At 37.6% G+C, this 16,165-nt stretch overlaps 1 protein-coding gene, 1 non-coding gene and 1 pseudogene across 2 annotated transcripts; 2 read left to right on the forward strand and 1 right to left on the reverse strand.

Moving 5' to 3' along the window:
• The first annotated feature begins 2,816 nt into the window (after window positions 1-2,816).
• Window positions 2,817-2,944, forward strand: LOC120102063 (small nucleolar RNA SNORA17). The gene has a single exon (XR_015685164.1). It is a non-coding gene; the product is annotated as a small nucleolar RNA SNORA17 (small nucleolar RNA).
• Window positions 2,945-8,984: 6,040 nt separating this feature from the next.
• Cbx3-ps2 (chromobox 3, pseudogene 2) lies at window positions 8,985-9,384 on the forward strand (annotated as a pseudogene).
• A 4,709-nt stretch (window positions 9,385-14,093) lies between these two features.
• Window positions 14,094-15,020, reverse strand: Or4f56 (olfactory receptor family 4 subfamily F member 56). Its single transcript, NM_001000607.1, has one exon. It carries the CDS (start codon window positions 15,018-15,020, stop codon window positions 14,094-14,096), a length of 927 nt encoding a protein of 308 aa, NP_001000607.1.
• Window positions 15,021-16,165: the final 1,145 nt, after the last annotated feature.

Consider the following 16,165-nt stretch of genomic DNA (forward strand, 5'->3'; position numbering starts at 1 on the left):
GAGGAACAGAAGCAAGGAATGGAATACCCACCCAAGAAAAACCAGAACAGATATCAACACCTATCATTCCAAACCAAGATGCTTAGACACAATTTCAAAAAGCACAATCATTAACACACAACACTGTATCTTCACTAGAGCCTAACAACCCTACTACAGTAGACCCTGAGACATGCAATATAGCTGAAGCTCAAGACAAGGACTTCAGAATAGCTATTATGAATGTGTTCATGGACCATAAAAACACTTAATAAATCCATTTAATAAAGTATGTGAAAACAATGAAATTAAATGATAAAAATTGTTCAAGACATAAAACTATAAATATAATCAATAAAGAAAATGAAAACTGAGCTAACATTGGAAATGTAATATTTAGGAAGTCAAATAAAAACCTCAGGGGTAATCCTCATCAACTGGCTACAAGACATAAAGACAGAATCTCGGGTATTGAAGAAAAGATACAAGACATTTATACCTAAATCAAAGAAAATGTTAAATATAAAAAACACAATCTAGGCATAACACATCTAGGAAAACTAGGACATTGTGAATATACAAATTCTTTAACTAATAGAAATTAAGAAAAAAAAAGAAAACCAGGTCAATGGCACAAAAATATTTTCAACAACAGTTTGGAAGTTATTTTCCTTAACCTAAAAGATGATGTGCTTCTCAAGGTATAATAACATACAGAAAATCAAATAGACTGGACTAGAAAATAAATTCCCTCTGGTATATAATAATAAAAATACTAAACATACAGAACAAAGGAAGAATATAAAAAGCAATAAGAGAATAGAACAAGTAACATGTAAAAACAAGCATGTTAGAGTAATACCTGACATCTCAATGAAGACTCTAAAAGTCTGAATGTCAGCACGAACTATTACATCCAAAAAACCTTTCAATCACAACAGATGCAGAAAACAAAATATTCCACAATAAAAAATTAAGCATTATTTATCTATAATTCCAGCTTTACAGAAAGCTCTAGAAAGGAAACTTCAACTTTAAAAGGTTAACTATACTCAAGAAACAACCAGACCAGTTAATTAAAAAGGTGAGAGGAACTAATACCATATCAACAAATTATAAGGAATCAATGAACACTGCTCATTGATAATTCTCAGCTTTAAAATTCTTAATTACCAAATAAAAAGATAGGATTAGAAAATAGGTTTCCCTGGCATTACCCTACATTGAGGAAATGAGCCTTCAGGACCAAGGGCATTTTCTCCTATTGATGCTGGACAATGCCATCCTCTGCTACATATGTGGCTGGAGTCATGGGTCCCTCCATGTGTACTTTGGTTTAGTTCCTGGGAGCTCTATTGGGGTCCAGTTGGTTGATACTGTTATTCTTCCTATGGCATTGCAAACCCCTTGGGAGTGGAGGCATCCTCATAGAAGCAGGGGGATGGGGGAGGTGCTATGGGAGAGGGGGATAAAGGGATAACATTTGAAATGTAAATACATAAAATATCCAAGAAAAATAAAATTTAAAAAATAAAAAAATAAAATTACATGCAAAAGAAGGATTTATTGTTCTGCTATACCCATGAAACACACTTCACCATCTAGGACAAAATCACCTCAGGTTAAAAGGCTGAAAAAAGATATTGCAAACAAATGGACCCAAGAACCAGATGTAGCCATTTTCACATGAGACAAAATAGATTTCATATCAAAATTAATCATAGATAAGGAAGATTACTATATCATCACCGTAAAACTCTACCAAGAAATGGTTAAAATTACAGTTATGCAAGAAATAAAAGAGCACCTGTTGAGACATAGAGATGCAGCTCCCAGGCAGGGACAATAAGGACTGGTGACAGGTGCAAATAGGGGCTGAAATACCACCCTTGAGAAGAAAATGTTTTTCTCACTTGGCCTTAAACTATGTTCTGCTGTGTCCTGTTTTTGTGGAAGCAGTTCTCACTCACGCTCTCTTGGTAATGGTGAGTATATTTGGATAATAAGAAGAGGGGTGATTTGTCATGTGAATATTTTGAGAAGAAACCTTTGTTTAGTCATATTTCTCTGTTTAGTCTTGCCTCAGTTGTTCCTGGTATCATGAGAATAACGACCTTATGGTATCTTGCCAAAATGGTAATTGAGATAATGCATATTCATATCTACATGAGGATTAAGAAAGCTTGCAACTGTGTGCAGTTGCTTCTGCCTTTGCTCTGCATCCCGTGTGTCCTGGTGATGTGCGACCATACCCAGGGTCCCCAACGCACTAGACGTTGACAAGCACCCACCTTTGTAAAAATCATTTATTAACCCTCGCACAGAGATAATGGCAGATTTCAATACCCTACTCTCACCAGTAGACAGATCACCCAGACAGAAAATAAAGACATGCTGGAGCTAAATAACTTCACAAATCAAATAGAACTAATGTATTTACAGAACACTTTCCTAAACACAAAAGAATGTACCTTCTTCTCAGAGGGTCATGGACCTTTATACAAAAGCACATATTTGGACAAAACTCAAGACTCAAATGAATAAAGTAAAGTTGAGAAAAAGACCCTGCATATTATCTAACCACCATAGATTAAAGCTGTATATCAAGACCAACAGTAAGTACACAAACTCCTGAGATATACACAACTTACTACTGAATAAAAATAGGCCAAGACAGGAATTATGAAAGAAATAAAAAGCATTTTAGACTTGAATGTAAAGGAAAAGGCAACATACCAAAAACTATGGGAAACATTGAAGGCTGTTTCACAAGGCAAATTCAGAGCCCTATGTGCCTACAGAAAAACAAAAACAAAGCAAAACAAAAATCAAAGAGTTCTGTATCTAAAGACATTGTAGATGTGGTTGCTATGTCACATGTGTGGCAGTAGGTGGCAGAAAGGAGAGTATGTCTATGCTCACTGTTCTGACCTATGAACATCTATATGATAAGTAGCCTAACATTCCCGGGGGAAAAAGAAAAAAAAAAAAAAAAAAAAAAAGCAAGCGTGAGACAACCACAAGTCCGGCACCAGATTGACCTGTATGGATCGCAAGCGAGAGACTAAAAAAACCTTACTTGGGTCCCACACAGGAGTGAATCTGAAACAAAGGACCCCCAAAAGGAGTCCTTTCGCCAGACCAGGTGACAAGTAAGCCTGTGATGACCACCAGACTGGGCCCACACAGACTAGGGGTTCCGGGAAAACACATCCAAGATTACTCCTGCGTAGTATCACAACGCACAATTGGAGCATAGAACTCCTGAGACCATTACTGAAATGATCCCATGCACTCTTAGACCCCAGGCACCACTAAGTGGAACAAGTAAGTGCTAGAGTAATGGAAGAAAAAGAGAAGGAAGTGAGCAAAATACAGAGAGGCAGAGAGGAGATCGAGGGTAGGGAGTAACAGCCTGATGTGAGTAGCTAGTGATACAAGCTGGGAACATGGTAGGGTTCTGGACTGTTCTGCCACAGGGATTAAAGTGGGTAGTAAAGGTTAACGGAGCAAAAGCAGAGCAGCACAGGTCTGTCACCACCGAAGGCAAGGTAGATGACCTTAGTCTGCCACATCAGGACATGTAGATGTTTTAGAGCTGGGCAGAATGCTAACCCCACATATAGCCGGCTGCAGTACTCGGGAGAACAGGCCCCTTCACATTGTCAAAGTCGCAGGTAAGGCAGCCCTGAAGATACAAGTATGGAAGATCTGGCCCTAACACTCATCTCCTGTGAGAAGGCGTGGATTAGAGGGGATAGCTTCCTCTCTCCTTGTATCTCACCACTTCAGGCAGGTGGGAGACCCGGACCCTAGTGTCATGAGAGCAGGAGAGCTGTCCCTGCCCCTTGACAGATGCAGCACCTTGCCTGGAAAGCACAGTAGAGCTTACTCTAGTGGCAAGGGACTGGGGAACCAGTCCCAGAGTGTGAGCATAGGAAAGCTGGCCCTACCACCTGTCTGCATCATAGTGACACGGTAAGGGAGACGCAACCCTTCCCTTTACCATCTTGGCAGGCCAAAGAGATGGCCTGGAATCACCAGGTCAGGAAAACTGGTCTTGTCTATCACCTGTTGCAGCGTGCTGGAGAGCCGACCCTGCACCTCACCTAGTCAGCACTGCAGAGGTGACCCCAGTTGGGGTGGGAGGTGTTAGGGAGATTGGGGGTTTTGCTGGTGAGGGCATGAAGGCAGGAACACCAGTACACTTACCAGCTCAGATACTTCTAACGTTTAGATACAGAGCTTTGAATTAGTCTACTCCATGGATAAACTCCTGGAATGCATGAAGGGGCCAGTTCTATATATCCAAAACTATAGACTCTCCATGACATGGGGCAACAACAGGATATCTGAAAGGAATCCCAGTGAGGTTCCAGAACTGTAGAATAGCATAAACCAGCCAGATGCCTTGTACCAATAAGTCATTGAAATGAACATTTACAAGCAAAGGGTGGACAAAAGTGTACACTGAGACACACTGCGACACACCACAACTTCCACAACAAAATTTTTATTTTTTTTTCCTGTGGAGGGCAGGTATGAGAAGAAGGGGAGATGAGTGAGAACAGAGAGTATGCTGTGAAATTCACAAAGAACCAATAAAAAGTTTTTTTTTAATCAAGAGAATAAGGGGGTAGAAGAGTAGAGATGGAGTAAAAGGAAAAAATACAGGTCTCATAAGTGTGTGAACAAGTGAGTCTCTGATTCTTGTGCCTCCTTTTGAATCCTTTCCCTTCTGTTACTTTGCCATGTCCAACTTTGATATAATAGTATGATGGTTTGTTTATGATTGACCCAGGAATTGGCATTATTAGAAAGTATGGCTCTGTTGGAGTAGGTATGGCACTGTGGTAGGTCTGCCACTAGCAACTTTCAGATGAAGATGTAGAACTCTCAGCTCCTCCAGCACTATATCTGCCTGAATGTTGCCGTGTTGCTGACTTGATGTTGATGGACTGAACTTCTGAACTGTAAACCAACCCCACTTAAACGTGTTCCTTTATAATATTTGCCTTGGTCATGGTGTCTGTAAACAGCAGTAAACCCCTAAGTAAGACGAAAGTTTGTACCAGAGACTGTGGTGTTGCTGTGATAGGCCTGACCATGCTTTTGTTTGGAAGAAAGTAGATTTTGGAACTTTGGATTTGGAAAGCAGTGGAATGCTTTAAATGGAGCTTAATGGGCTATCCTAATAGGAATATGGAAGATTTTGCTACTGAGAGTGATTTAAATTGTATTGACCTGGCCCAAGAGGTTTCAGTGGAGAAACCTCTTCATGGTATTTTGATGAAGAATGTGGCTATTTTTTTTCCTTGTTTTAAGAGTCTGCCTGAGGCTAAAGTGAAGATATTCAGATTAGTTGCGTTGACAAAGGAAGTCTCAAAAAAACCCAGCAGAGACTTTGTCCTCTGGTTAAGTGTTATGAAGAACATTTTGAACAAACATAGTAAGCTTAGAAAGGAAAAAATAAAAATAAAATACATGGTTTGAGTATTAAAGGGGCACCAGGAAGTGAAGTGGAGCCTGTGTTCTAGGAGATAACAGATTAAGTAAGTGGGACTTGGGGGTAAGATTCTACCCAACTAAATTTAGATCATAGCATGGACACCTTTAATCCAAGTTCAATGCCAGCCTGGGACAGAGCAAGTTCTAGGTAAAGTAAAGCTTCACATACCTTTAATCCCAGGAGACAGGTGTGCATGGTGTCTGCAAACAGCAGTAAAACTTTAACTAAGACAAAGGTTTTATTGTATTTTTAAATTTTATTTTATTATTTTTTTATTTCTTCCTAGAAGCCTCCTTTTTGTAATGAGAGACAGAAAGACAATGGACCCAGATGGGAGAGGAGACTGTGAGGAACTGAAGGAGCCAGAGGTGGGGTCAGTCTAAGGCCAGTGGGAAAGTTCCACTGCAAACCTCCAGGCACAAAGACCCCTCCCTTTCAGTAGGAGTAGAATTAATTCAGTTCCTGGAGCAACTGCAAACCAAACTGTCAAACAAAGCTACCTGTGACTCCCAAACAACCTCCTTGACTCCCAACCATACCTCCTAGAAAGTCCATAACAGTCCACTTATCATGAGTCAGCTTGGAGGTCACTTTGCCCCATCAAGAATACCATGCCTAGTTACCAATTGTTTGAATTCTGCCCCAATTGTTTGCAAGGTATATAACTCTCTGTCAGTCTGCTCGGGGTGGTCTCCCCTTGAAGAGGGAGGACCCCAACATGCCAGAGTTAAACTCCTCTTGCTATTGCATTGATCACTGCTTCCATGAGTCTCATTCAAAAGATCCTGCAAGAAGTAGATGGAGGGAAAATATTATATGAAACATATGAGAAAACAGTGTATTTTTAATAAAAAGAGAACAAATTAAAGCAATTTCACATTGTTATCTTGACAGCAAATCTGAAAACTTTAAAACAACAAGGAAAGAAAAATGAAAGGAAGGAAAACAGGAAGGAAGGAAGGAAGGAAGGAAGGAAGGAAGAAAGGAAGGAAGAAAGGAAGGAAGGAAAGAAGGAAGGAAGGAAGGAAGGAAAGAAGGAAGGAAAGAAGGAAGGAAGAAAGGAAGGAAGAACATCCAACAAAAGTAGATGGTAAGAAATAATGAAACTCAGGGCATAAATCAATACAATAGAAACAACAAAAAATATAAATACTCAAGGAAATGTAAAGTTAGTTCTTTAAGAAAATCAATGATATTGATAAACCTTTATCCAAATTAACTAAAAGACAAAGAAATAATATCCAAATTAATAAAATTAGATATAAAAAGGATGATAGAGCAACAGAAAAATCCAGTGATTTATTAGTAAATACTTTATTTGGTTTTTTCTTTTTCCTTTTCTTTTATTGAAAATAGATTCCTTTCTTGTACAATATATCCTGATTATATGTTCCTCTTCTTCCACTCCCTCCAGTTCCTTTCTAACTTCTACCCTGTAAAATGAAAGGTTTTATTACAATTTGAACACTGAATTAATCTGGCAGTTGTATTACTTTATCCTAACTAGTTCCAAATAATGACACTGAAAAACCAAGATTATTTTAAATCTTCACTGTAATACCTGGGTAGTATTGGTCTATTAGCCCTCTCAGCTAAGAACTCCCAGTCAAATTCCCATACCTGCACTGTGTTATTGGTCTGGCACTTTGGGTTTAAGTTGTGCTTCCATGGACTCTCTCCAAACTCCTCCCTTGTGACTCAAACTGAAAGTCCTCCCCCTCTCTCTTTCCTCTCACTGGAGAAGTCTCTCTTCTTCCCAACCATTAAGTGATCAGCATTTATCGACAAGGCAAAGAGTAAATGATAAGAATTGTTCATACAAACTCAAGACAGTAAATTTTTGACATAAACATTAAAATTCTGTGTCCAGATTAAAACAAGGTATGAGGGTAGAGAAATGAATGTGTGAATCACACAAGGATTACCTTTACACAATTCACAAAAGCATTATGCCTACACTCTCCTCTAGATACACTGCCTTTCAATCTTACATTAGAAAAGAACATACTTCTAAGAAATAATAACAAAACATGTCAAAATAAAATATAATAAGATGAAGCAAAAACTTTCATATCAAAGACAGACACGGCAACCCAACAGTAAGGTCCCAAGAGCAGCCACAAGAATAGGCTACCCACTCATTCTCGTAGTCAGGAGTCTCATGAAAATGCTAGGCTAATGGCTGTAACACATATGCAGAGGACCTGGTATAGACCCATATAGGGCTATGCTTGCTGTTTCAGCCTTTATGACCTTATATCCACCTTGCTTAGTTGATTCATAAGGCCTTGTTTTCCTGGTGTCCTCCATCCCCTCTGCCTCTTACTATCTTTCCATCTCTATCTTCCAAGAGATTCCCTAAGCTCTGTGGGAATAGGTTTGATGGAAGCCCCTAATTTACACTTTCTTTACATAATGTCTAGCTGTGGGTCACTGCATCTGTTTCTGTGTGCTACCAGGGGAAGTCTTTTTGATGATCACTAGATATGGCCCTAGTCTATAAGTATAGAAGCATATCATTAGGAATCATTTTACTGATCTGATTCTTTATAAGCTGGTAGTGTTTGGTTTTACACTGTATCTCTTGTCTAGCTAGCCTTTGATTCCTGGTTACCGAAGTAGTATTGAATGCGGGTTCCTTCTCATTGAGTAGTTTTTAGATCAGATCAGACATTAGTTGGCTACTCGTCCAAGTTCTGTGCCACCATTACTCTAGAATATTTTGCAGGTATACCAGAATGTAAGTTTGTAGCTGGGCTGGTGATAAGGAGTACTTTTTTAAAATCTGTACTTTTCCAAATTGTAAAACCTAAAAGAAATGAATAAATTTCTATATATATATACAACCACTTAAGTTCAAGACCACAATCAGATAATCAAGATCAGATAAGCAATTTAAACAGAACTATAACACATTGTTAAATAGAAACAATAAATAGAAATCTTTCAATCAAAACAAGTCTAGGACCAGATGGATTCAGCACAGAATTTTACCAGACTTTCAAAGAAGAGTTAATGCCAATATTCTTCGAGCTATTCCACAAAATAGAAATATAAAAAACATTCCCAATTGCTTTATGAGGCTACAATTATCCCCATACCTAAACCACATGAAGACTGAGTTTTGAAAACCCATCTTCCTTATGAACATAAATGCAAAAATTCTTAATCAAATACTTGCAAACTGAATCCAAGAACACATCAAATAGATCATACCCCATCATAATGAAGTAGATATTATCCCAGAGATACAAAGAAGGTTTAACAAATTTAAGTTTGTAAATGTCATCCATTATATAAAAGGACTAAAGACAAAAGTCACATGATTATCTTATTAGATGCAGAAAAGACCTTTGACAAAATCCAGTACTCCTTCATGATAAAAGTCCTGGAGAAAGCTGAAGCACACAGGCTGAAGACTCTACAGGATCCGTGGCTCGAGCATCTAAGCTGTGAATTCTTCAAGTCTCTGATTAAATTTTAAAAATGGCCTCCATTGCAAAAAAGGAGAAAGAAAAGGTATGGAAAGAGTGAAAAAATTGAAGAGGCAGAGCCTGAAGAATTTTTGGTAGAAAAAGTACTGGACTATCGTGTAGTGAGTGGGAAGATGGAGCATTTCCTGAAGTGGAAGGGGTTCACAGGTGCTGATAATACTTGGGAACCAGTAGAAAATTTAGATTGTCCTGAATTAATTGAAGTATTTCTTACTTCTCGAAAATCTGGTAAAGGATGGTACAAAAAGGAAATCCTTATCTGACAGTGAATCTGATGATAGCAAATCGAAGAAGAAAAGAGACGCTGCTGATAAACTAAGAGGCTTTTCCAGAAGTCTTGATCCTGAAGGAATAATTGGTGCCACAGAGAGCAGTAGAGAATTAATGTTTCTCATGAAATGAAAGGACTCAGAGGAGGCTGACTTGGTGCTAGAGAGGAGGTGAATATGAAGTGTCCTCAGAGTGTCATTGCCTTCTATGAGGAAAGGCTAACTTGTCATCTTGTCCTTAAGAGATGAAGCACAATAATATATATAAATCTGGATCTTGAGTTTTGAATTGCTAACATGGAAAAATATCATTCTAATGAAAATCAAGTTTGATTTGCTGGTTTTGAAAGTATTGACAGGTAACCAAATCCCATAGGGTAAAGAGCTAGATTCTCAGAAGTGTACACAATCCTGAGAGGTTAGAGGAGACAACTACTTCTGCTCCCATTCCTGAACAAAGAGAAACCCACCTAGTGCCATCTGTGCCCTCTAGGCACAGGAACTTAAGAGCAGTAAGGGGAAGGACCCTTCTGGTTTCTGCCTGTGCACAGAGCTGAAAACCAATCACCAGAAGCGCCAACACACCTGAAAACAGAGGTAATACCAACTCTTCTGCTCCAAGTCATCCACCTAGTGGCCTCAGGACACACATAGGCACACTTCTGGTTTCTGCCTGCACCCAGATCTGAACTGCTCCCACAGTTTTCTGTACCCAAATTCCATGGGAGATAGAAGTGGACCCTCAGAAGTGCAGACAATTCTGAGACTCAGAGGAGAAAACTACTTGATCACATTCCTGGTCTAAGAGGAACCTGCCTAGTGCATTCTGGATATAGGAACTTAGAAGCAGTAAGGGACAGGACCTCCCTGAGATCACACTTCTGGTTTTTGCTTGAGCCCAGAGCTTGAAAGCCAGTCACCAGGACACTGACACACCTAAGAGAAGTGGAAAAGCCAACTATTCTGCTCCAAGTTACTGGCCTGAAAGCTTCAGGGCACACAAAACCAGGAATAACTCTCTGGCTGTTAGAAAACAGGTCTACAGGAGTACTGGAAGACAGGCTTACAGAAGAGACAAGCCACTGTCGGGGAGAGCAAGAAAAGCCAACACCAGAGACAACCTGATGGAAAGAAGCAAGTGCAGGAACCTAAGCAACAGAAACCAAGACTATTTGGCATTATTAGACCACAATTCTTCCAACAAAGCAAATACTGGATATTCAAACACACCAGAGAAGCAAGATTTGGATTTAAAAATCACATCCCATGATGATGATGATAGAGGATTTTAAGAAGGACATAAATAACTCCCTTAAAGAAATACAGGACAACACAGGCAAACAAGTAGAAGCCCTTAAGGAGGAAACACAAAAATCCCTTAAAGAATTACAGAAAAGCACAACCAAACAGGTGAAGGAATTGAACAAAACAATCCAGGATTTAAAAATGGAAATAGAAACAATAAAGAAATCAGAAAGGGAGACAACCAGGGAGATAGAAAACCTAGGGAAGAGATCAGGAGACATAGATGCAAGCATTACCAACAGAATACAAGAGATAGAAGAGAGAATCTCAGGAGCAAAAGATACCATAGAAAACAACACAACCATAAAAGATAATGTAAAATGCAAAAAGCTCCTAACCAAAAATATCCAGGAAATGCTTGACACAAAGAGAAGATCAAACCAAAGGATAATAGGTATAGAAGAGAGCTAAGATTCCCAGCTTAAAGGGTATATATATATATATATATATATATATATATATATATATATAATTGAATTATATTATATTATTAGCAAATTATAGAAGAAAACTTCCCTATTCTAAAGAAAGATGCCCATAATAATACAAGAAACCTACAGAACTCCAAAAGATTGTATCAGAAAAGAAATTCCACCAACCACAAAGTAGTCAAAACACCAAATGCACAAAACAAAGAACGAATATTAAAAGCAGTAAGGGAAAAAAGGTCAAGTAACATATAAGGGCAGACCTATTAGAACTACACCAGACTTATCAACAGAGACTCTGAAAGACAGAAGATCTTGGGAGGATGTCCCACAGACCCTAAGAGAACACAAATGCCAGCCCAGGCCACTGTATCCAGCAAAACTCCCAATTACCATAGATGGATAAACCAAAATATTCCATGACAAAATCAAATTTACAAAATATCTTTCTACAAACCTAGCCCTATAAAGGATAATAGATGGAAAACTCCAACACAAGGAAGAAAGCTACATCCTAGAAAAAGCAAGAAAGTAATCTTCCTGCAACAAACACAAAAGAAGAGAGAGAGATACAAACATAATTCCAAAACAAAAACTAACAACAAAAATAACAGGAAACAACAATCACTATTCCTTTAATATCTTTTAACATCAATGGACATGATTCCCCAATAAAAGGACATAGACTAATAGCCTGGATACCTAACAAAGGCCCAGCACTTGTTGCATACAGGAGACAGACATTAACTCAGAGTAAAAGGCTGGTTTGTTGTATACTGCTTTTAGTATATTTATGGGCCTTGAATTCCTGATCTTTCCAAGACTTTTAACATGAAATGGTGTTGACTTTTGTCAAATGCTTTCTCAGCATCTAATGAGATGATCATGTGTTTTTTTTTCTTTGAGTTTGTTTGCATTGATGGATGTCTGTATATTGAATTATCCTTCCATTCCTGGGATAAAGCCTATTTGATAGTGGTGGATGATCATTTTGATGTGTTATTGGATTTAGTTTTTGAGAATTTTATTGAGTATTTTTGCATCAATATTCATAAGGGAAATTGGTCTGAAGTTCTCTTTGTTTGTTGGGTCCTTGTGTGGTTTAGGTATAAGAGTAACCGTGGCTTCATTGAAGGAATTGGGTAGTGATCCTACTGTTTCTATTTTGTGGAATAATTTTGATAGTATTGGTATGAGGCCTTCTATGAAAATCTGATAGAATTCAGCACAAAACCCTTCTGGTCCTGGGCTTTTTTTTGGTTGGGAGACTTTTCATAACTGCTTCTATTTCTTTAAGAGTTATGGGGTTGTTTAGATAGTTTATCTGATTCTGATTTACCTTTGGTACCTGGTATCTGTCTACACAATTGTCCATTTCATCCAGATTTTCCTGTTTTGTTGAGTATAGGCTTTTGTAGTAGGATCTGGTGATTTTTTTCAAATTTTCTCTGTTTCTGTTGTTAGAACATCTGATCTGGGCTGGAGAGATTGCTCAGTGGTTAGGAGCACTGACTGCTCTTCCAGAGGTCCTGAGTTCAATTCCCAGCAACTACATGGTGTCTCATAGCCATCTGTAATGGGATCTGGTGCCCTCTTCTGATGTGTCTGAAGATCACTACAGTGTACTCATATAAATAAACAAATAAATTGGTCTTTTAAAAAAAGCAAAACAAAAAACATCTGATCTATTTAATGAAAGTAATGTATAAAATATATTCCAACCTATGAAACCTATATAAAATCAAGATACGTTACTTAAAACAAGTAAATGATCAAAAATCTTAAAAGTTGTTGTCTGTTTCTGCTCACTTATAAGGCCAAGATCATAAAGGGAAACTGGGGGAAATTAATGTGGAATTCAATCAATATTAAGTAAACCATTGTGTATGACCTCAAGAACAGGTAATAATAGGCTACAGATGCTATAAACAGAAAATTGGGGAAACAGGATTCTTTAACTGGAGAGGGCAAAAGGAAAAGGAATAAATAACACTAAGGACATTCGTATAAATTACAAAGAATCATCTCGTTTTATATGGGGGGGATGTTTCTGTGCCAGAAGGTGCTATATAGATAGCCAAAAGGAAAAAGTAACAAATAGTTCTACCCATGCTTAGAGATATCTACAACACAACTCCTACACCTAAGGCTGAGGAAGCATCAATAAAGTGGTGTCAGAATGATTGCAAGAAAGTGAGGAGCAGGGAGTCCACTGCTATATGTTTCCTATATTTGGCAAAGAAACCGGATCCACAAACCCCACCATATGATTGCCTAAACAAGACCTAAGTAATGATAATACCAACTGACATGCCAACATGGATAAGAGAGATCTCACAAGACTACATTCCTAAATATAAAACCAAACACAATTATTGATTTATGAGGAAGGATCAGTCTTCCATAAGAATGAGGACAATAACTTGCCATCCAATACCAAGTGACCACCCTAAAATCATATACAAATGATAAATACTACATAGATTCAGCCCATTATATGTAAATGTCATTCATTAATATATGTGTAACAATAATATAGAATATATGTGTAACAATAATATAGAAAAAAGACCATAAATTTGAGAAATAAGATGGGCATTTGAAGAGTTGAGGATTTTATTTAAAAATAAAATTTTAAAATAAATATAATAAACAATTAAAATATAGATAGTTATAGATTTCAGATAGTTACTGTTTTCAGTAGTTGACCTTTACTATCATATTGTCTACCTGTCCTAGTTTTAAAATTAATATCTTTACATTAAAGGAAGAATCACAATGATAGTAGAACAGCTTAAAGCCAGTACAATTATTGTTAGAACCAAACCACCTTTGTTATAAACACATGTAAAAGTAATTGTTGGCAGAGTTATTTAAGGATCAAAAAGTTAATAAAATATTTGATTCCTATTTGTTTTATAGAAATACCTTCTTTTCTTCATGGAAAACATTACTCATTATTTCGTAGAAACAAAATACTCACCTAACAGGAGGTGATTGCCTGAATGTATTCAAAGGATCTCTAACACAAAAAGGGGATTGACTGTTAGGAATTTCCAGTACTCACTTGAGAATTTTATATCTCAACCAAGCCAGCTATATTGATTTTCTATAAAGCCAAGCGCTGACAAAACACTTTCCTGATGGCAATCTTCATATCTCTGTTCCTCAATGTATAGATAACTGGATTTAGAAAGGGGGTCAAAACTGCATCAAATATAGCTAGAAATTTATCTACATGTGTTGAAGGAGCAGGCCACACATAGAAAAAAATCAATGGGCCAAAAAACAAAACTACGACTATAATATGAGCCAAAAGAGTAGAAAGGGCCTTAGATGAACATCCTGAGGACTGCTTCTGGACAGTGTTGAGGAGAAAGACATAGGAGATGATGAGTAAAAAGAATGCAATCAAGGAAATGAACCCACTATTGGCAGCAATCATGAACTCCAGTTTATAAGTATCTGTGCATGCAAGCTTGATGAGTCGTGGTATGTCACAGTAAAAGCTGTCTAGTATGTTAGGGCCACAGAATGGCAAGTTTATAACAAAAGCCAACTGGGTTGATGAATGGATGAGGCCAATGATCCAAGCAGCAACTAATATTAATAGGCACATTCGTGGGCTCATGATGCTCAGATAATGTAAAGGTTTGCATATGGCCACATACCTGTCAAAGGCCATGGCTATGAGCAGTACCATCTCAGTGCCTCCAACAGCATGACTAAAGAAGACCTGACTGATACAGCCTCCAAAAGAGATGACTTTCTGCTTTCTGAAAAGATCACAAATCATTTTGGGGGCTGCAATGGAACAAAATATAAGATCAATAACAGAGAGATTAGCCAGTAGAAAGTACATGGGTGAATGCAGGTACGGGTCAGAGGTGACTGTAACAACTATGATGAAGTTCCCTGTCAAACTGGACACATAGAACAGACAAGAAAAGAAAAAAAGGAAAATCTGGGCCTCCCAGGAATTTGAAAGCCCCAACAGCACAAATTCAGACACTGCAGAATGGTTTGCTCCAAACATTGGCCCAAATCAGAGGTTTGCTTCAATGTTACCTAAAGGGAAAAATAAGAATATTCACATTCTAGCGTTTTCATAATCACTGTGAAAAGGTAAATTAACTGTGGAAGGCAAATATTACCTGAGCATTTTATAAAATTTGAATGGTATTTTGTTGTCCACAAGTGTTTTTATTACAAATGACGAAGCATGGCTGGAAAGAAGTGTTGCTGTAGAGCTCTAACACAAGCAATTGCAAGAAATCCAGTCGACTGGTGTACCTGTCACACCTGATCAAACACAAAAGCAAGAGCAATGGAGGCTGATGTGCTGAGTTAGTGCATTGGATATGAACCACCCTCTCACTCAAGTCAGAACAACTGGTCTTAGCTAACACATATACAGGACAGACAATGGCTCTTGCACAGAAGAAGCTCTGATTTTGTTGCTTGAGCAAGAAATCACCCTTCTCTGTATTGTAATTTCAAAGATATCACTCATTCTTTCATATTTAAATCAAATGGCAACTTACCTGTCACCTCCTCCTCATGACCAACCCATACCTTCACTCATTTTATATCTGGTACACTTCCTTAATCATGACGTTTGATTATTTATTTATTTATTTATTTATTTATTTATTTATTTTATACTCCAGATGTTATTCCCCTCCTGGTTCACCCTCCAACTGGCCACATCGCTGGTTGATTTTTAAAAAAAGAGATTTTTTTTAGTCGATTAATGATTTAATTAAAAGAGTTCAAATCTATGAATTTATTCCATTCATCATGTAGAAAGAAACATTTTACATGCTAATAAATAGAGACAAAAACAAAACGTATTTTTAAAGTATTTATTTAATCTCCTAGGTTTATATTTTCACACACACACACACACACACACACACACACACACACACACACAAAATTAAAAGTAGACACTTAAAAGACCAGATTTCAAATGCTGGTTTTCAAATGTAGGAAATTTAAGCAAGGAACAGTGGGGCAGTATTGGGAATGTGATGCTAAAATGAGACTCATGACAGTTCTTGTTCATCATTCAAATAAAAAAGGAACATGAGAAAATAAACAAATGGTTTATAAATAAAAGAAATCACTAAGTTATTTGGGGAGATATTTCATAGAGACACAACAGCAAGAGCAAGAACT

Source organism: Rattus norvegicus, chromosome 3, assembly GCF_021556685.1.
Source record: "Rattus norvegicus strain SHRSP/BbbUtx chromosome 3, alternate assembly SHRSP_T2T, whole genome shotgun sequence".
NCBI lineage: Eukaryota > Metazoa > Chordata > Mammalia > Rodentia > Muridae > Rattus > Rattus norvegicus.

What these genes read in the sequence shown, in the direction of transcription:
- Or4f56 (NM_001000607.1), bottom strand. Translation starts at nt 15,020, where the DNA reads ATGTTTGGAGCAAACCATTCTGCAGTGTCTGAATTTGTGCTGTTGGGG.